The 24,487-nt window shown below is 41.6% G+C and overlaps 1 protein-coding gene across 1 annotated transcript in view; it reads right to left on the bottom strand.

Moving 5' to 3' along the window:
* edaradd (EDAR-associated death domain) overlaps nucleotides 1-23,218 on the bottom strand; it is a 32,454-nt gene extending 9,236 nt beyond the window's left edge. Inside the window, exons 1-4 of the mRNA XM_083923319.1 lie at nucleotides 23,061-23,218; nucleotides 9,009-9,067; nucleotides 8,530-8,572; nucleotides 1,238-1,308 (exon numbers count right to left, since the gene is read on the bottom strand). Coding sequence (XP_083779445.1) covers nucleotides 1,238-1,308; nucleotides 8,530-8,572; nucleotides 9,009-9,067; nucleotides 23,061-23,094 — 207 coding nt within the window. The 5' untranslated portion in view covers nucleotides 23,095-23,218. The remainder of the gene's footprint in view (nucleotides 1-1,237; nucleotides 1,309-8,529; nucleotides 8,573-9,008; nucleotides 9,068-23,060) is intronic.
* Nucleotides 23,219-24,487: the final 1,269 nt, after the last annotated feature.

Raw genomic sequence — 24,487 nt, forward strand, 5'->3', positions numbered from 1 at the left:
CAGTGGACTCCCCCCGTCACTTCGAAGAGGCTTCTGTTTCCCCAGAGCTCTGTTCTGCAATGCACACACATACAGTGACTATCATTTCCACTGAGACTCCTCTGGTTTTACCTCATCTGGCCCTGAGTAGCTTCAATGACACTTGGATCAGCTGTTCAAGTGCATCAGGAATAAAAATAGAAAAGGGGGTCTGACAAAAGGGAGTGCTGAGCTGGACAGATGCACTAACCCTGCAAACCACTTACTGTAGGACATTGTTATGAAACAGACTTTATCACTGATGCTCCCTGGCGTCACATGTTAGGACACGGTGTAAACCTAACCAAGTAGGGTTGTTTCCTTAACAGGTTCTGCACGTGCAACTGACCACTCAATTAGGAAACGTTGAATTGTTGGAGACAAGACAACACATTGGTGGCAGGTATATACGGATTAATATTTGGCATGCTCTTACAACTAATGACTTAATTGAGGGTTTCTCATGTTTAACATGTTTTTGTAAAGAATGAAAAGAAACATTTCTATTGTTTATTTCCTTGGGCTGTTATTGTGAATTTACTAATCTCATTGTCTGTTTATTATGACACATACTATGTCTTATTGACTAATAACTTTAACACTTATGTATAACTTTGCTGTCACTGGATGGGCCTAAACCTTTTTTAATTCACAAATGCATTTTAGTCTGGGTCCTCTCAGAGGGCGTTATCTTTGGTGCAGAGCAAAAACCCTGGACGCGATTAGATCGACCTACAACCAGTCACAGTTGGGTGAATTGCTCTGATTTGAAGAAGAAAAACAATGGCAGCCAGGCCACAAACTTTGTCAAATTACGCCTTAACAGTATACTAAAATGTGTTTCTGAAAACATTTTAGATGACAAGTAGGCAATACAGTTAGTGATCAGTACTGTCTAGGCTCACAGTTTGATCTGAGTTTTGAGAGTCTTGTAAGCTGCTCAGACAGAGAATGAGACTTCTCTGTCAGTCATCGTCTTAAACATGAGAAACGTTTGTGATTGGCATCCCCTGGATCTGGCCAGAAATCTGAAAGAACTTGAGATGGGCCGGATGTACCTACCAGAGCAAATGAAACATGAGCTCTGCAGATTCATCTGGTTCCCACGATAATTATTCCGTTATATCTACATTTTTTAGTGATGCACTCTGTGTGAAAGACGTCAATAAGGAACTAATGTTTTAAACACCGGTTGCGCATCAATAGTGTTAATACTGACCTGTCTTATTCTGGCTGAGGAGGGGCTCGGGTATCCAGAAGGCATGGAGCTCAGGTGGAGTGTCACAGCATCTGCTTGAGACACATCACTGTCATCAGTGTATTATGATAAAAAACACTGCAGGAATATATATATATATATATAAATATATATATATATATATATATATATATATATATATCACTGACAAATATGTTTGAACTGACTATGTAAATGTACTGTAAATTCTCACAGTGACCTGGTCTAAGTTTACCACAGTGCTACATGTTTAAATTAGAGACACAGTTCAAATCAAATCAAATCAAACTTTATTCATAGAGCACATTTTAAATGACCAAAGGTCGACCAAAGTGCTCTACGGTTCAGTTAACAATACAATAAGAATAAAAAATACAAATAAAATACAGTAGAATGGTGTCATGCTCAGCCTGAATTAAACCCATGGAGAACAGGTGGGTCTTCAATAAGGACTTAAAAACCTCCAGGGTCTGGGCTGATCTAATATACCAGGGAAGACTGTTCCAGAGCCTAGGGGCGGCCGCGGCAAAGGCTCAGTCCCCTCTGGTTTTCTGTCTGGTCCTAGGGACTTCCAGTAGCATTTGATCTTTCGACCTCAGCGCTCTCAGATTCTCAGCGTTCACACTTCACAGTAGCCTGGCGCAGCAGCTCCAGCTGGGCCAAGGCCGTTTAAGCAGCCTAGCTCTGCTGCCATTGAGAGGACACTGGTCAAGTACGACAAGGTCACAGATCATTTTCTTGAAAAGGAACGAAGGGTAGAATTTAAATATAAATAAACAAACATGTAGGCCGGGAAAATGAGCTTCCCCTCCTTCAAAGACCAGCAGCCGCCACTGCATTAGCACATCTGTGCCCACAGGACATCACTAGTTTCTACATAAGTATACAAAAACAGGTGGCCATTGGCTATTTCATATAGACGGGTCAGGATAGAAGAATTTGGCCATATCATCCAGGCCTAACTGAAACTATTTACTGTAATGCCCACTCGACCCTCTCTTACACACACACACACACACACACACACACACACACACACACACACACACACACACACACACACACACACACACACACACACACACACACACACACACACACACACACACACACACACACACACACACACACACGCACACGCACACGCACACGCACACGCACACGCGCACACGCGCACACGCGCACACGCACACGAAAATAAATATAGTACAGATCATTTATTTTTTAGGTCCCATTACCTGCTGCATTTATTTTATTTATTATATTAGCTTATTTATTTTATTATTTGAAAGGTGCCTTCAGTTATGCGTTGTTAATCTGTTATTAATTTTAGACTACCTCACCTGTTACATTTTAAAAAATAAGTTCTACCAATATCAGGAGGAACCACTTGGTTTGGGTGCGCTGGCTCTGGGGACGTGGAATGTCACCTCTCAGTCTGGGAATGAGCCGGAGCTTGTGCGGGAGGTTGAGTGCTACCAGTTAGATCTGGTGGGGCTTACCTCCACACACAGTCTCGGTTCTGGAACCGTACTCCTTGATAGGGGTTGGACCCTATTCTTCTCTGGAGTTGCCCAGGTTGTGAGGCGCAGGGCGGGTGTGGGGATACTCACAAACCCCTGGCTGAGCACCGCGGTGTTGGAGTTCACCCCAGTGGACGAGAGGGTCTGATCTGAGGCCGTATGTTTTGGACCCTCGAGTGAAGAGAAGGGCAGAGCTGTCAACTGATCACCATCTGGTGATGAGTTGGGTCAGAGGATGGGGAAAGATTTTGGACAGAGCAGGTAAGCCCAAATGAGTACTACGGGTGAACTGGGAACGTCTGGAGGAGGCCCCTGTCCGAGAGATCTTCAACTTACACCTCCGGCGGAGCTTTTCTGGCATCCCTGTGGAGGTTGGGGGCATTGAACCCGAGTGGGCAATGTTCAAAGCTTCCATTGCTGAAGCTGCAGCGGTGAGCTGTGGCCTCAAGGTCTTAGGTGCCTCAAGGGGCGGTAACCCTCGACAAGGGTTAGGGAAGCTGTCCGACTGAAGAAGGAGGCCTTCAGGGATATGTTATCCCAGGAGACTCCGGAGGCATTTGCAAGGTACCAACAGGCCAGAAGGGCTGCAGCCTCTGCTGTGTCAGAGGCAAAGCAGCGGGTGTGGGAGGAGTTTGGAGAAGCCATGGAGAAGGACTTTCGGGCGGCACCAAGGTGCTTCTGGAAAACCGTTCGACATCTCAGGAGGGGGAAACGGGGAACCGTCCAAGCTGTTTACATTAAGGACGGGACGCTGGTGACCTCAGCCGATGAGGTAATCGGGCGGTGGAAGGAGCACTTTGAGGAACTCCTTAATCCGACAAACAAGCCCTCTTTTGTAGAGGCAGAGCTGGAGGCTGATGGGGAATCATTGTCAATATCCCTGACGGAAGTCACTGAGGTAGTCAAACAACTCCACAGTGGCAAAGCCCCAGGGATTGATGAGATTGCGTGGAAGTCTGGGACAGTGCCAAGGGAATGGCAGACCGGATTGGTGGTTCATCTGTTTAAAAAGGGGGACCAGAGGGTGTGTGCCAATTACAGGGGTATCACACTACTCAGCCTCCCTGGTTAAGTCTACTCCAAGGTGCTGGAAAGGAGGGTTCGTCCTATAGTTGAACCTCAGATTGAAGAGGAACAATGTGGATTCCGTCCTGGACGTGGAACAACGGACCAGCTCTTCACTCTCACAAGGATCCTGGAGGGGGCCTGAGAGTATGCCCATCCAGTCTACATGTGTTTTGTGGATCTGGAGAAGGCATATGACTGGGTCCCTTGGGGGATACTGTGGGAGGTGCTGCGGGAGTATCCACGGCAGTAAGTCGGATTCGTTCCCGGTGGGGGTTGGCCTCCGCCAGGGGTGCGCTTTGTCACCAATCCTGTAGGTGATTTTCATGGACAGGATATCGAGGCGTAGTCCCGGAGGGGGGGTTGCAGTTTGGTGGGCTGAGGATCTCGTCTCTGCTTTTTTGCTGATGATGTGGTCCTGATGGCATCGTTGGTCAGTGACCTTCAGCACTCACTGGATCGGTTCGCAGCCAAGTGTGAAACAGCTGGGATGAGGATCAGCACCTCTAAATCTGAAGCCATGGCTCTCAGCAGGAAACCGGTGGATTGCCTACTCCAGGTAGGGAATGAGTCCTTACCCCAAATGAAGGAGTTCAAGTACCTCGGGATCATGTTCACGAGTGAGGGGACGATGGAGTGTGAGTTTGGCCGGAGAATCGGAGCAGCGGGGGCGTTGTTGCAGTCGCTCTACCGTACCGTTGTGACGAAAAGAGAGCTGAGCCGGAAGGCAAAGCTCTCGATCTACCGGTCAATCTTCGTTCCTACCCTCACCTATTGTCATGAAAGCTGGGTCATGACTGAAAGAATGAGGTCGCGGGTACAAGCGGCCAAAATGGGTTTTCTCATGAGGGTGACTGGAGTCTACCTTAGAGATAGGGTGAGAAGTTCAGCCATCTGTGAGGAACTCGGAGTAGAGCCACTGCTCCTTTGCGTTGAAAGGAGCTAGTTGAGGTGGTTCGGGCATCTAGTAAGGATCCCCCCTGGGCGCCTCCCTAGGGAGGTGTTCCAGGCATGTCCAGCTGGGAGGAGGCCTCGGGGAAGACCCAGGAATAGGTGGAGAGATTATATCTCCACACTGGCCTGGGAACGCCTCGGGGTCCCCCATTTAGCGCTGGTTAAAGGGAAGTTTGGGGTCCCCTGCTAAAGCTGCTGCCCCCGCGACCCGACCTTGGATAAGCGGTTGAAGATGAGATGAGATGAGATGTATGAGTTCTACCAATATTGATACTACTTTGTTTTATAGTTTTGGTTCAATAAAAGAAAGAACATTTCCAATAATGTTTCTGTATGCTGCGAATCATAGTAAGGGGAAAAAAAAAAATCAGAATTGACAAAAATTGGTATAGGCAGGTTAGACTCTATAAATAATCGGGATCGGCCAAGCAAAATTGCAATCGGCACACCCCTATATATTTATCTTATTCACACGATGGCCTATAATTTTTGTCTCTACATGGCCGCGCGTTTACACTTTCTGTTGCACGCACACCAGCAGACAGAGAGCTTACATCAGAAAATATGCCCCCCCCCCAAAAAAAGCTGTAAACCCAGGGGAAGCACTGTGCTATCGATCATCGTCGGTTGTCAGAGTCTGTACAGGGGAGAGGTCAGAGCCCCTGCCCCTCAAAAGGTTGTACAACCCTGCACCACACATTGATACCTGGTCTGTGGGAAACACTGCGATAGATAAATAGATAGATCAATAGATGGTGTCCTGGGGGATCTCCTCCCAGACCTGGATCAGGACATCAGTGAGCTCCTTGACAGTCTGTGACAGTACTTGGCGCCATCTATTAACTGATACATGACATTCTATAGGTGCTGAATTGGATTTGGGTCAGGGGTTAAAATTGATTTTGGCAAGTGGCTAGTAAGTTATTATTAACAGTTTGGCCGGTGATGAATATTGGGCTAAAGAGTCTAAATGACTAAAGAGGGGGGACTTAGCTAACATTAATAAAGTCAAATGTTCAGATTAAACTAAATGACTAAAGAGGAGGAAGTTAGCTAACACGAGTAAAGTCCAAAGTTCAGATTAAACAAAATTACTGAAGAGGAGGGAGTTAGCTAACTTAAGTAAAGTCAAAAGTTCAGATTAAACTAAATGACTAAAGAGGAGGGAGGTAGCTAACGTTAGTAAAGTCAAAAGTTCAGATTAAGCTAAATGACTAAAGAGGAGGGAGTTAGCTAACTTTAATAAAGTATAGTCAAAAGTTCAGACCAAACTGAGGGCGCACTCACACTGTCCATCCGTACCGTGCCCAAACAGGTTTTACGGGTAAAGTAAAGTCAAAGGTTTAGATTAAACTAAATGAGTAAAGAGGAGGGAGTTAGCTAACGTTCGTAAAGTAAAGTCAAAAATGAAGATTAAACTAAATGACTTAAGAGGAGGAAGTTGGCTAATGTTAGTAAATAGTTCAGATTAAACTAAGAGCGTGATCACACTATCCTTTTGGCCGCGGCCAAAACCGTTTTTTCAGCTAAAGTCTAGTACCTTTAAGTAGTGTGAGCGTACCCGCTCCGCGCTCAACTGGGGCCAGCTGGCCCTCCACGGCCCGCTTGAAATAGGTGGGCTTTAGCGGAGCCGTTTGCACATGTACGAGCACGAGCGTGCGCACGTGTACGCGCACGAGCACGAGCCCTACGGCAGTAGCGTTATGTCCGCCTGTTCAGACATGTAAATAGAAGGACGGACCATGCACGGACATTTAACAACAACAACAATGGTGGTGAAAGGTTCACGTTGGTGTGGTGCGGAGGTGGAGTGTTTACTGCAGATTTGGTCGGATGAAAATATTCAAAAACAGTCGACAAGACGCACAAAAACTCCGAGGTCTATGGAAAGATTTGTAAACAAAGCCACACACACGCGATCAATGCGTGTGACGTGTTACGGCTTGAAGGCGTATGGACATCAAGAAGTATTGGCCGAGGCCCTGGTAGTGTGAGTACAAACGGGGCTGGGGCGCGGGGGGGAGAGGGAGGGGGGACAACTACCCTTAAGTCCGGGTCTCGGTCCGGGAGGATAGTGTGAGCGCGCCCTAAATGACTAAAGAGGAGGGAGTTAGTTTACGTTAGTAAAGTAAAATCAAAAGTTCAGATTAAACTAAATGACTAAAGAGGAGGGAGTTAGCTAACGTTAGTAAAGTAAAGTAAAAAATGAAGATTAAACTAAATGACTAAAGAGGAGGAAGTTGGCTAATGTTAGTAAATAGTTCAGATTAAACTAAATGACTAAAGAGGAGGGAGTTAGTTTACGTTAGTAAAGTAAAATCAAAAGTTCAGATTAAACTAAATGACTAAAGAGGAGGTCGTTAGCTAACGTTAGTAAAGTCAAAAATGAAGATTAAACTAAATGACTAAAGAGGAGGAAGTTGGCTAATGTTAGTAAATAGTTCAGATTAAACTAAATGACTAAAGAGGAGGGAGTTAGCTTACGTTAGTAAAGTAAAATCAAAAGTTCAGATTAAACTAAATGACTAAAGAGGAGGGAGTTAGCTAACTTTAGTAAAGTCAAAAGTTCACATTAAACTAAATGACTAAAGAGGAGGGAGTTAGCTAACTTTAGTAAAGTCAAAAGTTCACATTAAACTAAATGACTAAAGAGGAGGGAGTTAGCTAACGTAAGTAAAGTAAAGTCAAAAGTTCACATTAAACTAAATGACTAAAGAGGAGGGAGTTAGCTAGCATTAGCTAACGTTGTTTTTTGACAAGCTTGTTGCACTTTGAGGCCTATGACTTAATAAAATAAAGACAATATACTGTATTTACTCCTATGTCGCTGCATTGTTTTACAATATCCATTAACTTGATGCTCATATTTTTACGGCCCCTCATTTTGAATCATTTTCGTCAACCGGCCCCAGTTCTAAATTAATTGAATCACCCTGATGTAGCATTTATTCAGTCAGTTCAGTGATTGCTGTTTGTGCGTATTTCAGTGAAAGAAAACCTATTTTCTTCATTTTTTCCAAGATTTGATAATGTAAAAGTGTTTATATTCTTACCTGGAAGGCAAACAATTGTTTACCCTTTTGCCAAATAAATATATAAACGTATTAATGCAGCAATTTGTCTCCTACTGTTTCAAAATTTCACTTCACTTTCATTTAAGATTGTTACAGTAATCCCTAAACAAGCTGCCTCATTATTTCAGTTTTTGCATGATTGCATGACATGTCCTTAAGAATATCTGATTAATAAAATAATCACATTTTTAGGCTATAGATGTGATACATGGTATTTTTAGAATCTAAAAGAAATAGAAAAAAACAACCGAACCGCAAAACCTTGACCCCAAAACCATGATATGAACCAAACAGTGGATTTTGTGACCCGTTCCATCCCTAATTTTTACGCAAAATTATAATTTTTTTATCCGATTACTCAATTAATCTATGGAATAATCGGTAGAATACTCGATTACAAAAACATTCGGCAGCTGCACCCTAGTATTGTACTTGTGTTTTCATGCCAACAATGTTTATAAAATGATCAAATGCATTCAGTGGCATTCTCTTATTTTCAGAAAAAAAATTGGAAAGTGGAAAATCTGACTGGCTGGTGATTAAAAAAGTTAATTTAGAACCCTGGTTGTACTGTGACGAGTGTTGACCTTTTTAACAGTAGTATGTTCATACACATGCATGCAAAAATGGACCACTGTGGTTTGATTCTCTTATTTACCATTTGGATCTGTCACCTGCACTGGATAATTGGCCTCCAGGGACTGTGGGAGAGACAAGGGCAGACAAGAGAATATTAGAAAGGAAATGAATAAAGCTGCTAAATAGTTTAACGCTAACTCAATAAACAAATACATACAAATAAGTACAGTTTGTCTGCTCTGTTAACCCTTTCCTTGAAAGCTTTGTATTCAGTCTGTTCATATGACTGAGGCCACATTCAAGGTGTAGTCTAAGTGTGGAAGAAAAGGACTCTCTTCTGTGCTAAGAGAAGGAAGGGCCTGCTACAACCTGTCCTTCCATGAGCCCTGGGGTGAGCAATCACTGTTGTGTGCTCAGTTATGGTACATTTCTTAGCAGATTACTGTAAGTCTGTGTTTTCTGAGGGAGAACAATGAGGACTCTGGATAGGAAACAAGTCAAGACAATGAGACAGTTAAACCAGCACAAGAGGAGAAAAGAATAAAGAAAGGAGCTTACAAATTCTGCCACAAAGCTGGTGGTGTCTGTGTCCTCCACAGGTTCAGAGATGATTCTGTCTGTTACAAAAAAGGGAAATAATAACAATATTAATAATACATGTATTTGTACAGCACCTGTAACAGTTTACAAAGTGCTTTGACATAACACAAATTCAAATACACACAAATACAGTATAAACAAATACAAATAAAAAGTTTCAATAGTGTGACTTTAGGCTGTCACCTCTACTCATTTCATCCTATTCCTACATATCACTAAACTGTCAACCACAGACATGCAGAGAAAAGCCACATCCTCCAGCAGGGGAGTATTTTATGGTATGAGGGTATGACGTAGTTTGGACAAGTTAATGTAGGCAGTAAAACTTGGGTTTGACACATTGGGATCATTTAAAGGGGACCTGTTATGCTTTTCCTTAGTTTCTGTCATATACAGTATGACTTGTAATAATGTCGGCTGTTAATAATGAGATAAACGTGTGCATGACACGTGACGAAAACTAGACGAGACAAAACGAAAATGCTGGGCATGTGATGATGACTAGGACGAAATATATAATGCAATTTCGTTGACGAATAAAAACGAGACGGAATGTCTCTTCATTTTCGTTGACGAAAACGAGACGAAATAACGTTGTTTCGTCTCGTTTAGTCACGTTATTATTATTATTATTATTTTGAAGTTTCTCTCCCAGTCTCCCGTCTGGGCGATGTCACTTCCTCAATCCCCACGCACGCATTATATAGATTCTGAAGCTGCCGCTGCTGTGGTTCAGCGTTAACGTTAGAGTTAACTAAACTAAAGGATCTTGAGAACAAAGTGTGACACCAGCCGGGGGTCGTGTTTGGGAGAAAAAGAAGAAATACTTTCATTACACAGACGTGGAAAGGAAAACGGAATGTGTTGTGGAAAAAGACACCTCAGGGCATCCCATAATGACATTTAGGTCAGTCAAGACGTAACGTAACGATACTTTCTGTATTAGAAAGCTCGTGCGACATGAGCCTACGGTTAATGTGTCGGGTTTTAACGTTAGCTTTAGACGTTAGCCACTGGAGCTGCGAACATGTGTGTGTGTGCGCGTGTGTCTGTGTGTGAGAATAGCGTGCGTGTGTGTCTGTGTGTGCGCGTGTGACTAGCGTATGTGTGTGTGTATTTGTTTGTGTGAGAGTGTAAAGTGAGTTTTTAGTTCCTACCTGACTGACTCACTCTATAGGTGCACTAAACTTCCCCTTGTTGGCCAAATAGTTTCACTAGTTTTGTATTTCACAGAGCAAATCACACTGATCTGAATTTGGCATCAACATAAATTGGATTACTTCTTCTAGACCTGTACATGCATGTAAACAAAAGATATCTGCATGGGTTTGGCTAAAAGAAAATGTTGGTTTCGTCAATGCTACTAGGTACTTTTATTATATTGATTAAATATAATTGCATTACTAAAAAGAGACTAATATACAATTTTCTTTGACTAAAACTAGACTAAAACTCTCAGACTTTTAGTCGACTAAAACTAGACTAAAACTCTCAGACTTTTAGTCGACTAAAACTAGACTAGACTAAAAGTAAAACAGGCCGCCAAAAACAACACTAGTAGGAAGACTATTTTTATGATATTGCTTTATGACACGCACACACACACACACACACGCACACACAATACACAATATAAAACAAGATATACATGTATAACCCAAATAACCACTGACATATCCACTTCATCCCTGGTAAAAGCAAACCAGCTTTTAGTGTATGATAGCCTCTCAGAAATAATGACATTACTGTTCAGCACTAACATGGAAAACTCTTCAATCAAATGCCCTCAGTGCTGAAAAGGAATATTTTGCACAAGCACATTCACGGATGAGTTGGGAGAGCAGTACAAAGGCAGCTTTTCAGCTCCAGAAAATACCTGAACAGGGCTATGTTGGCCTTCATCAGTCTACATCACTGTAAAGTCATTGTATCCAAAGGGCTCCAAATAAAGAACCCACCTAGCCTTTCTTAGGTTACACTCTATGACGACGAAACGTTATTTTGCATGGGAAACTAGAATGAATTACGATTAAGTGATCAGGTGTAAGCAGGCCATTTCCTCCGTAAAGCTTTAAAGGTGTTGTTCCCTTGAAAGGGAGCAGTCATTTATATAGGTCACAGAGACACTGTAACCAGCCTGCATATCAGCCTCAGACAGTGAAACTTTTAGGTGGGACAATAATCATTTTACCTTGATAAATAACACTCACAATAAGCTGATCGTGGTGTATTTCCATTAGGGCTGCCCCCAAATAGTCGACCAAAAAAATCATTAGCCGACCAAAATTTCAGTAGTCCATTAGTCTCAGGAAAAAAACAAAAAACATTTGGAGCCATTTCTTGTCATAATTAAGTTGAAAATCTGTGACTGGTGGCTGGCCTTAAAGTTTGGAAGGCTTTTAATATGAAGGGCCAGGTACAGGAAGTTGTGACACTCACTCACTGTCAGTGCTTTTTTTTTTTTAGACAGCAGGTCCCTTCAACATTGTGGTTAGACAGTTAATAATTTATATCCAATCATGTCGGTAAAGACGTCTAAAATATGGGATCACTTTGAAAAGAACAAGGATGACTCCAAGAGGGTCACATGCAAACTTTGGAAGAAAAACTTTGCCTATCAATCGTCTACGACAACCATGACCTACTACCTTAAACATGTAAGTAACGTTAGACAAACATGACCTACCACCTTAAAACATGTAGGTAACATTAGACGAACATGACCTCCCACCTTAAACATGTAAGAAACGTTAGACGAACATGACCTCCCACCTTAAACATGTAAGTAACGTTAGACGAACATGACCTTCCACCTTAAAACATGTAAGTAACGTTAGACGAACATGACCTACCACCTTAAACATGTAAGTAACGTTAGACGAACATGACCTACCACCTTAAAACATGTGAGTAACGTTAGACGAACATGATCTATCACCTTAAAACATGTAAGTAACGTTAGACGGACATGATCTACCACCTTAAACATGTAAGTAACGTTAGACGGACATGATCTACCACCTTAAACATGTAGATAACGTTAGACGAACATGACCTACCACCTTAAACATGTAAGTAACATTAGACGAACATGACCTTCCACCTTAAACATGTAAGTAACGTTAGACAAACATGACCTACCACCTTAAACATGTAAGTAACGTTAGACAAACATGACCTACCACCTTAAAACATGCAAGTAACGTTAGACGAACATGATCTATCACCTTAAAACATGTAACTAACGTTAGACGGACATGACCTACCACCTTAAACATGTAGATAACGTTAAACGAACATGACCTACCACCTTAAACATGTAAGTAACGTTAGACGAACATGACCTCCCACCTTAAACATGTAAGTAACGTTAGACGAACATGACCTACCACCTTAAACATGTAAGTAACGTTAGACGAACATGACCTACCACCTTAAACATGCAAGTAACGTTAGACGAACATGACATACCACCTTAAACATGTAAGTAACGTTAGACAAACATGACATACCACCTTAAACATGTAAGTAACGTTAGCCTAGTTTGACATAAGAAATAAATACATTTTATTATTGTTGCCGGTGTCATTAACAGACGGTATAACAAATAATGGTTATTAATTATGTTGAATTATGTTTTTATATATAAATGTCTTGATGGCCTGGGATGATTTTACTTCTGAATTTATGAATTGCACTTTAACTCTGAAAAGCCGCCCACGTACATGAGCTTTCGTCATGACACTGACCTTTCTATGGAAACACATGTGCATCATCACACACACACACACACACACACACACACACACACACACACACACACACACACACACACACACACACACACACACACACACACACACACACACACACACACACACACACACACACACACACACACACACACACACACACACACACACACACACACACACACACACACACACACACACACACACACACACACACACACACACACACACACACACACACTGAGTATCTCTGCATGATCTATGACGTGTACTTCAACTGCCTTTTCTGGCACTGAGAGTGGATTTCTCATTATGGAATTCACAATTTTCTCTTTTAACAGAAGATAGCATGGCAAGTGCAATCCACTGAGGGGAATTTAAAGGTAAAATCCCACTCCCACAGATTGGAGACCAGCCCACACAAGACTACAAGGAAATGTTGACATGTAGCACTTGGCTCCAATGCTGCTTTCAGTCTCTCTATTTCTAAAAGTAATTAGTTGTGGGGAGTGTGGAATTAATAATTCATGTCTGAAAACACTACACACTTGCTTTCCTTTTCCATTTTTGTTTCATTATGATATAAAGGTGAATTTTTTTTTTGGGCATTGTTGGCCAAAGCCCAAGTTTATCCCCTACGTAGGCGATACTATTTTGATACTATCTCCTACACAGTCTGGTTAATGACCAAATACAGGAATACATGTACTTGATAACAGGCTGTTAATGACCAAATATAGGAATACATGTGCCTGAATAACAGGCTGTTAATGACCAAATGCAGGAATACATGTGCTTGAATAACAGGCTGTTAATGACCAAATACAGGAATACATGTGCTTGAATAAGATTTGATCTCCTTGTCAGTCTGGTTTTAGGAAGCATCACAGTACAGTAACTGCTACTGTGAAAGTGGTTAATGATATTGTGGAAGCCTTGGATGCCAAAAGCTATTGTGCTGCACCTTTTATTGATTAGTCCAATATTCGAATATATTTGAATATTTATGAATAATATTTTGACCATTAAACATCTTCAGTCAGACCTATATTGGTGTCAAAATTAAGTTGTATATGTTATTCTGTCACCAGAGGGCAGTGTATCAATGTCAATAGGCAGGCAAATATGTTTTCAGAAGTAAAACACAGGCACGACTGTTTTCATTTAAAGTCCAGGCCTCTTAAGTGTCACACATTGAGGTTGACAGTTAGACGCTAACGTCACCTACAGGAGCCCAGATGGACAATAATAGCCTCGCTAATGAGCTTGTGATTCACAACTTCACCAGGCGTGAAAAAGCCCTGGAATCTGAATTGATAATGCAAACATTGAACATGTCAGCAAACATTCACAGGCTTACAAGCAAACACATTTACAAAAAATGATGTCCATAACAGGTTCGAATATTAAGGGTGGCCTAATATTCGCTCCAAATATATTTGAATATCGAAGTTCAGAGTCAAAGCCCTGCTGTTGACCATGGCATTTTATACCAGAGATTATCACGTATGGGTCCGTCAGATCCAGGTCGGTTGGTTTTCAAATGATCTCTCAAACCGTAAGCAATGTGTCCAATTAGGTTGTCTCTCATCTGACCTTCGTATTTAAGGCACAAATCCTATTTTCCTTTAATGCCAGGAAACGCTAACCTGACTCCTCCAGATGGATTGATTCTCATTGTCTCAGCAGATCTATCTGGGAACTCTCGTTGAGATCTTTTCCTACTCTGCCCCGTTAACCTGGAACAAACTGCAGAAGGAACTGAGGGTTTCGAGCGTAGTTCCTCTGGAGGATTTTAAACTAATTTTACGAAATCTGGAGAGATCGTCTGTGAGGATCTGCCCTTGTGATTCTGGATAGTTTTAAACTACTGCCAGGATACTTTGCACTCGTAACCTTTATGGACTGTGTTTTGTTTTCTCTTTGTGTGAATGTCATGTTCTATGTAACTGTGTTTTGTTTTGTCTCTCTTGAGAATGCGACTATGTGTCTCAATGAGATTACCTGTATAAATAAAAGTTAAAAAAAAAAAAAATCAGTCACAAATCTTTCGGTGAGAGACGTCAGCATGTCTTCGATTTGTGACAGGAGCTGATGTTGACAAAATAAACATACAATTTGCACGTCTGCGCCACACACAGACACGCATACACACACACACCAGTGAAGTGAATGTGACAGCTAACGTTATAGCCTATGAATGCCATTAAACCTGAACGCCACTAATGACAATGACACTAATGACACGTGAATAATGCGTGTTACCAGTCAAAACAATCCCTTTGCAATAACACCGTCATATCCACCTCCAACTTCTATATTTCATCCTTTAAATACTCACTGTTCTTTGACAAGTATTGCTGCATACACTATAGAACGCCGTCACATCCACCTACTTCATGTGTATATAGCAGTCTGTTAATTGTTCCATATATATATCTGCACCCTTTGCATTACTGTTAGTCATGTTTACAATTTCATTGTCCTGTCTTTATAAACACGAGAAAAAAATTGTGCTTTAAAACACAATTTTACGTGTGGACAGTGGGCTACCAGTCAAAGGTAAATAAAGCGTGTCCATTTTTGACTGGTTCTGTAAATCTCATGTTTACCTTCTTAAATCCCCTGAGAACAGCAGTCTGCTCCAGTTCAAACACACATACCTCCTGTGTAACAGCCATGTCCAGGCGCATCAGCTGTGAGGGACAAATAATGTCCTGGTGTGGACTTAACTTGCTATTTGGTCTTACATTTATTTAACATATTGCATTTCTTGCATCCACATGACTCATATACACATTAGGTAGGTTTACACTGCCTGCAGACATCATGATCACCTATGCACAGTCCCAGGTAAAACATGTTGTTTATGCTGAATTTTGCTGAACTTTCACTTCCCTTTGGGTCATACATCAGGCACTTCATTCAGCACGGCTGATATGTGACAAACGACTTAAGCTTAAAAAGTACGCTCATTATATCACCCATTCATGGTAAAAATATCATTATAGCATATTTACAAAAGATTTACAGTAAGCAATTTGTCTGATTTGGCCACGTTTGTGTGTTCTCAGTTTCACCTTTTTTCAAGTTTGTAAACCTGTGGATAAACTGCTGACAGTCTGCAGAGTTATGATGAGAAGAAGGCGTTTAACTTAATACCAATATACGGTATATGTAGTACATATATTGAGGGCGGCACACTACATGTCCATGGAGAAAATATTATTTTCAGCAGATATGTTAGTTATAACAAGATTGAGCTAGCAAAGCAGTTTAGTGTTTACGATGTGTGGTATTTATTCAGTTTGAAAAACTCCAGGATCTCTAGGAGCTAACGTTAGCTTAAGTTGACTGGCTGGCTCAAACAGGAGTAGAAACAATTCTATGTTGCTTAAATCTGTACAATAGCACAGTAGCTTTCTTATTTACAACCAGATTGAGCTAGCAAAGCACGTTAGTGTCCATTTCAGCACCGTGGAGAGCACCGAACAGCGCCAACATGCCATCGTACCTGACCACACAGAATCAAGACAGTACGATCCATAGCAACCGCCAGCCAGGAGGGCCTATTTCAGTGCTTTATGGATGAGTTTTTATAATACATGTAGAAACGGTTTAAACTGGAATATGTCCATTACTTTAATATTGCCATACTTGGTAACCGTTTTATGAAAGCAATAGCTCACATCAGGCCATAATAAGTTGGGATGTATGCTTTATGTTGATCCCAACAACACCCCTTAACTGTGATATAATCCTAAAACATCACTGCCTGTCGTGAGCTATTGCTTGAAGTCCCACTCCAGACACATGTTAAAGTATTAAAAAAAAAAAAAAAACCTATTCTAATATATTTAATATTTTTCTTTAATAAAGATTTTTCCACATAGAAAGTAAAAAACAGAACTTGGAGATGGAGCTGGAAAGCACTTCTACTATTTCTTACAATTGAGGAATTCTGTATCTGGCCTCGCCCCACCCCCTGCTGCCCGTGCGAACAACTCTTCAAGATGACTAAACGCATCAGAAAAAATCAGCTTGAGCCGGCTTCAGGGCCCGTACACACAAAGACGCCTTCTCCTGTAACCGCACAACTTTAGTCTGGTTTAGTCGACCATCCACACACAGTCAGCGTTATCGGAGCCTGAAAACAGGATCTTTTGAAACCAGGTCCCAAAGTGGGAAGATTGTAAAACGCACCCCATGGCGTTGTGGTCTGGACAGTGAAAGCTCATACTTTGTTAAAAGATGGCGTCATCGCCCCACCTCCGACCTCTGACCCCACGGCGTTGCAAAGCAACAACAGTGCTGCTGCGTGAGAGGAGAGAGACGGACCCATAGACTGTTTACTGAACTGGACTCTGAGCCACATGCATGGGAATGAATGAGGCCGAGCACAGATTTCTCCCTTTTCCCTGATGCTCTGAATAAAGAGCTAAACTGCTCTCTAGTCTCTTTTTATAAATAAAGGTCTAAGAAGATGTGAAAAGTCTCTAAATGTAGTGAGAAAGTGGCATCTGTGAGTACTTTGGGACGGGGAAGGGGCTCCCAGCAGCACCCTCTGTTCCTTGAGGACACTAACTGCAGAGTGATTGGTGCAAAACAGCACAGAAGTCTACACTAACACCAGAAACAGTGACACATTTGTCTCTAGGATGGAGGAGGAACTGGGAAGTCTCCAGATTTGGAGGGAAACTCTCCGGTGTTTGGATTCTCCACAGCGTCTCCCCGTCTCTTCTCCTCCCTTTTGGTGTATTTCTGTGGCAGTTACAGCTCCCCACCCAGGCCTGGCATGTGTTTTACAGCGTACACTTTCGCTTTACCTCGTTTCCTGTGGATCGCAGAGATTTCTTGAGTCAAGGCCGAGTGGACAGGAAACTTTTTAAGAACGACAGAGAAAAAAAAAGGTCATTTTTGATCGTGTGGACGTTCCCTCAGACAGGAGGCATCAGGGCAGTAGTAGCTTTTTCTCATCTTTCTTGTGACATTTTTTTTAATTTTTTTTAATACAAATGAATTTATAAGTTATTAATAATTCTGCAGGGGCACGGTGGTGTGATGGTGGTGGTTGGCACTGTCGCCTCTCTCACTGAGCCCTCGTGTGGAGTTTGCATGTTCTCCCTGTGTCTGCGTGGGTTCTCTCCAGGTTCTCTGGCTTCCTCCTTTGTATGGAACCAACCAACGCTGAAGCTATGTAGGCTGATGTATGTTTTAGATTTTGTATGACGATTTATATGTGATATATGTGAAAATATTGCAAACATACGACATTCAATGAAATATAAATGAAAAACATGAAACATGAAAATATAATGTAAAAGCAATATATTGCTCACAGCCATGACCTGACTCCTGACCTGACAGGTTTTCAGTAAAGTCATGCTTGCCTTAAAGGTAAAAAGGTATAATTTTCTTAGGGAAATGTATGAAGTAATGTAAATCGAAGGATATTTCTAATTATTATACTCAAAAGTGCAAAACTACAAGTACATAATTAAACATTGCAGCTCTGGGTGGTTTTCCCCTTTAAATACAGTGCATAAAGCATAGGACTTCCAGCCCAAATGATCACGTGTAAGACAAACCCCAGATCAGTTGAGCATTGTTTCTCCCTCTCTGGGAATGCAGGGGCATGTAACTGCACGCTCTGGATAAAGTTCAAGAGATGAAATATAAACCACATCATAATACATTGCTAAGGGCCATAATTCCACACAGGTGAACCCAGCTTTTCTCCATTTTGACCACCCATGTCTCTGAGGCAAAGCAGTTTCTCTCTCTCTCTGCTTTATCACAAGTTTGTTTCCACACATGAATGGAGGTGAATGGCATGCCAATACCTGACCCAGGCCACAGTGAAGTCTAGACTGAGCACACACACACACACACACACACACACACACACACACACACACACACACACACACACACACACACACACACACACACACACACACACACACACACACACACACACACACACACACACACACACACACACACACACACACACACACACACACACACACACACACACACACACACACACACACACACACACACACACACACACACACACACACACACACACACACACACACACGAAAATATAGTACAGATCATTTATTTTTTAGGTCCCATTACCTGCTGCATTTATTTTATTTATTATATTAGCTTATTTATTTTATTATTTGAAAGGTGCCTTCAGTTATGCGTTGTTAATCTGTTATTAATTTTAGACTACCTCACCTGTTACATTTTAAAAAATAAGTTCTACCAATATCAGGAGGAACCACTTGGTTTGGGTGCGCTGGCTCTCGGGACGTGGAATGTCACCTCTCAGTCTGGGAATGAGCCGGAGCTTGTGCGGGAGGTTGAGTGCTACCAGTTGTGTACGTTTCATAGTGGCAAAATGTGGTCCTGAAGAAACCTACTGCAGTGGGAACACAGAGGTGCTTTTGAGTATTTGGTCAGGTGAGAATGTCTGTGGACAGATTTTGTTCCTGCAATAGTGTCCCTACCGTGCAAAACAGTCACAAAACTACAGGAGTGTAGTTGTCGAAAGGTCAAAAATTGTCAAATCTTTGAGCCAAAACAAATATAAAAATAAAATAGAATTCCATTTTCCTCCATTGTATTAGGGTGGAGACAATAAATAAATTGTTTGTGTAATATAGGTGAGCTTTAAACCCATACAAAGCCTATAGAAACGACTTTAAACCAAACATATCTCTATCAGTACCAGCCAATAAAACCCATATTAGTCAAGCCCAAGAACTGCCGGCACAACGCTATTTAAGTCAAGTTCAACAGTTTCCAGACACTCAATAGTGTGACTGTCACAGCTGCAAACCCAATTTTGCTGCTGTGATTCAAGGCGTTCTGAACACTGCTCAGCTTTTGTAAGGTAAATACTAGTTTACTAAGAAATTATCACAAATTGATGACGTAGAAATGCTCTAAAATGACTTAGAACAGTGGTTCTCAAACTTTGTACATGACGTATCCCTTCAGAAAACACCAGGCTCTCTCCAGTCCCACCACTAACACCAATATTCAAACACAGCAGTGTAGGCCGACACTCTTCAGCTACGGACAGGAAGCTTGATTCAGCATCAGAAGATGATTTATTGTCGACTGTCTTCAGCCATGACTTCAGTTTCAGAAGGACTGCTCTAAATATTCTCCTCCTGATCCGCACTTCTCTTCCTAACAGTTCCCATTTGGAGCCGCGGTGTTTTCAAACCAATCATTTTACCTCTAATTACTCTCTTACCATCACAGTTTAGCTCATAACTCATGAACGTGAGCTACGTATTTTAAATTACATTTCACAGATCCTAAAAGTTTAAGTATTGTATTTTAAAATGTTGTAGTATTTCGATAGTATTATATTTTTTAAAGCTACAGTTGGAAAGTCTGGTAGATTGAATTGACTCCAGCTCCTTCTCTCCCTCCCATTGAGTGCTTTTCAGTACATGCATCCCAGATTCCTGGTGTACATGCACCTGTACATGTACCTGAACGCCTGTGTCTTCTCTGATCAATAAACAGCATAGACCAGTGGCGGCTGCTGGTCTTTGAAGGAGGGAAAGCTCATTTTTCCATCCTACATCATAAATGTGTTTGTAAATTCTACCCTTCGTTCCTTTTCAAGAAAATGATCTGTGACCTTGTCGTACCAACTAGGCGTCTTTTCCAGGGACTTGACCAGTGTCCTCTCAATGGCAGCAGAGCTAGGCTGCTTAAACGGCCTTGGCCCAGCTGGAGCTGCTGCGCCAGGCTACTGTGAAGTGTGACCCGCTGTGAGTGTGAGTGTGAGTGACGGGGGAGAAGCTCCGCAGTTGCTGCTGCTCATTGGGAAAGAAGCCAGTTGGGAAAGAACAGAGTCTCCAAACACAACACTAGTCGTTTTTAACAAAGACAAAGTCTCTGGGGATCGGTAAAGTCTCCGGATCAGTTCAGAACAACAGAATGAAAAACTTGGAAAATGCTCTGCTGGATGTTTATTCTTCAAGATCGCTGATTCGCTCATTTAGCTGTCAATCAAAAAAGGATTCCGCCTCCGACAGCTCATCCAATCATCATGCAGAAGCCATGCGTCCGAGCCAGCCCACTGCCCCATAGACTCCCAGAGACGCTGAGCGTCCGATGGGTGGGACAAAGCCCAGCATTTATCCAATGAGCATCTAGTTTGGCTGCAGTGGAACAACCCGCTCTACGCTTCCCCATTGAAGTCAGTAGAAGCTGAGCGTCCGACTGTGTAAAACGCTGTGGTGCTGTGCTGGATGTAGGCTGGCTAACTCATAAATAGCAACTGCTAACTTCACTAACCGTATGCCTAGCTTGAGGAGTGTGCCTTGTGATATTCGGAGGGTGTCTGTGGCGTGTGCACAAACTGTGCCTGAGTTAGCTCTGCACTGAGTGGACAGGATGATACGGGCACTGTGGATTTTTGCAAAACAAACAACAAGCTCTAGGTGCACGTAGAGGCACTTTTGTTTGCTTTTTAAACGGATTATTTATGTCGTTCCATCGGAGCATAATGATTGCGTCAGTGAATATGAGCAAACAAATGTTGCAGAATAGGACTTTAAGTACTTAATGTTTCCTTTTCTTATTTTGGAGATATCTTTGAGCACCACCAGTGGGACAAGTACCACAGTTTGAGAACCAGTGACTTAGAAATGATCATAAATTGGTGATACAGCTTGTTTTGGAAAGCCATACTTGTGAGTATAGAACAGAATTAAATTGTACAACAGAAGTTCTTCAGCTGTACCAGGTTACTGCATTCAGCTCAACAGGACAGCACTGGAGAGTGAGAAATATGAGCTTCTGCTGTTAAAGCTAGGATCTACAATTTGGAATATTGGTAATTATTAATAACATCGTCTATACGTCGATTATGATCCTGTAGTCCAATCTACACAATATGAATAGCAAAACAAACAAGAACACTGAAACCAAGAATAAAAAGTGTACAATCACATGTTTGTACCATTCAATTCAATTCAATTCATTTGTATAGTGCCAAATCCTAACAACAGTGATCTCAAGACACTTTAGATATGACTTATTTTTGATTTGCTCTAGACATCTTGTTCTTTGTCAGAATAATCAATTTGCACATCTGTTCCTTTTTTTTGTATGGGTTAGTTGAACTTTCCCCCAACAGTTAAACTACACTTCATTCATCATCTCTAAAACAAAGGTGTAAACACAGTGTTGTCATGGGCAACTCTGTCATGTGAAGTGTTATGAATGTAACAGCAATATTTAAATATAACTAATGTAACAAATACTAAAATGTATGCATTCATAATGTTAATGTATTCATTTGGGGTTTTTGCATGTTGAAAAGCCAACAGCCAAGAAATAGTTACAGATTTCTTAAAAATGGCAACTTGACAGATGAACCTTATTAATAGATGCCCTTTTTTGCAGGGTTTGGGTAATAATTGTAACTATTGTCTTTATTAACTGTTATAAATCAACTGTTAATACAACCAGTAATAAGGTAATTGATGAGAAAAACGTTGGGATTTTCCATCAGGGCTGTAGTGAGGACACAGAGGATCTGGGGGTTTAATGACCAGATAAGTTGATATTCTATGATCACATGTGTGAACTAAAACTATGAAAGTCTATATTAGACTCAATATATTGATTGTCTTTAGGCCAAAAAAAAAAATCAAATAAAAGGAGACAAAGGGATTCAGTATTTTCCAAAAAATACTTTCACAGAACATATGATGCACAAAGGGACGCTCGGGGTAATTTAGAAATCATATATTCGTTTTATCTTTATTTAATTGGTCAGCAGCTTTTTAAGAGCAGAACAGTTAGTAAGTCACCCCACAGCAGTCTAGCACTCATTTATACATAGGTTGGGCAACTGGGCAACAAATGTCACCAGGCAAAAGGTAACGGGCTTTCCATTAGCCTGTAAGCAGAGTGAGGGAAGATTTCAATGGTGGAAACTTGGTTGGTTGCGGTATCAGACGAATAACCAGGAAACACGTAAACGCTGTTCCCCCCAACGATGATAAATTAAATGTAGGCCATCAGTTAAGCTAATAAAAGAATACATTTTCAAAAGTAAAAAATGCGTGTGTGTTACAACATAACAATAATAAGGCATGATACACTAAGGAAGTCTTACTGGTGTTGGCTTAGTTTGCGAAATAAGAGCGGATATGAACGCAACAGTTGAATGAGTGCACGAACACGGACACTTGAATCTCGGACTTACCAAATGGTTCCTTAAACGCCCTCAGAGTGCTCATGTTTGAATCTGTGGCGTCTCCCGTGCAGGATATGTCTCAGGTGGGATAGTGAGGCTCTCTGGGACGGGAGCAGACTCGAAACAGACAGTAGTCCTTCAGTGGGAGTCAGGGGGACGCGCCGACAGCAGCCCAGCGGCGGCAGCTCACACTAATGAAACACCTTGGTGATGAAAAGGTACCAGGAGCGATGCTGCCTTCATGGCCCCCTCGGAAATTCAATAATCCCCATCTCGGAAGTCGTTTATAGGCGACTACTTCAGAATCAGAATCAGAATCAGAATCAGGTTTATTGCTAAGTATGTTGGACATACAGAGAATTTGACTCCGGCTTATGCTTTGCTCACAGTTTCCAAACATTTTAACAGGACAAACCTAAACATAACAATAACAATAACATTTACATAACAATAACAGAACAACACAGAACAATAATTGTCAGTGTAAAGCGCTGTAGGCCCACTTGCGGCTTGAAGTGCAGCTTTAGACCATGCAGTCCAACAGCATCAGTGTTTTGTAACGTTCTTTTTAAAGGTCCCATATCATGTTCATTTTCAGGCTTTTACTTTATTTTTGGGTTTCTACTGGAACATGTGTTTACATGCTTTTAATGTTCAAAAACAACATTGTTTTCTCATACCAGCTGTCTCAGTTCTCTGTGGATTGAGACTTTTGATACTTTCACAGTATTTATATACACCCCACACACCTTTATGAACGAAACATGGGAATCTCACTTTTGACAATATGAGACCTTTGAGGCCAACTAGTGACATTAGCCTACAGGATTACTTTCATTACAGTGTCATTCCGGCGTAAATTACACTTTAATTTCGACACGTGCACACATCAAATAAGCCATTAAGACAGTTTTTTTGTGTGTAAAAACTATTAACGGAGAACTCCAGGAGAGTCGATAACAGCCAGACCTGGCTAACACTGATTAGCTCGGGGCAGTACGGTGAAGGCATTCAAACAGCTTTTTTAACCACTAATACTGCTCAAAATAACACCAACCTGGGGCGCCTGGTGGCTCAGTGGTTAGGGTGGGCACCCCATGAGGCTAGAAGGATCAACTCCCACCTACGGCTCTTTGCTGCATGTCTCACTCCTGTTTTCTGTCATTCTTCAAGCTATCCTATCCAATAAAGTCACAAAAAGGCCAACAAAATAATCTTTGCAAAAAAAAAGAGAAATGACAGCAAACCACTGCAGTAGCATGAAATGAGTCCCTACACAGAAAACAAAGCACCTATGGGCTCTTTCCTTTTGGATTGACTTTGGTAATCCACATGGATGGACTTTACTATGAGAGGAGCTGGTACAGGGGCCAGTAGGTAAGTCTTTAAAACAATCTTTTAATAAACTCTGGGTTCACTAACTACGTTGTTGTTGC

The sequence above is a fragment of the Echiichthys vipera genome, assembly GCF_963691815.1.
Source record: "Echiichthys vipera genome assembly, chromosome: 11".
Lineage (NCBI taxonomy): Eukaryota > Metazoa > Chordata > Actinopteri > Perciformes > Trachinidae > Echiichthys > Echiichthys vipera.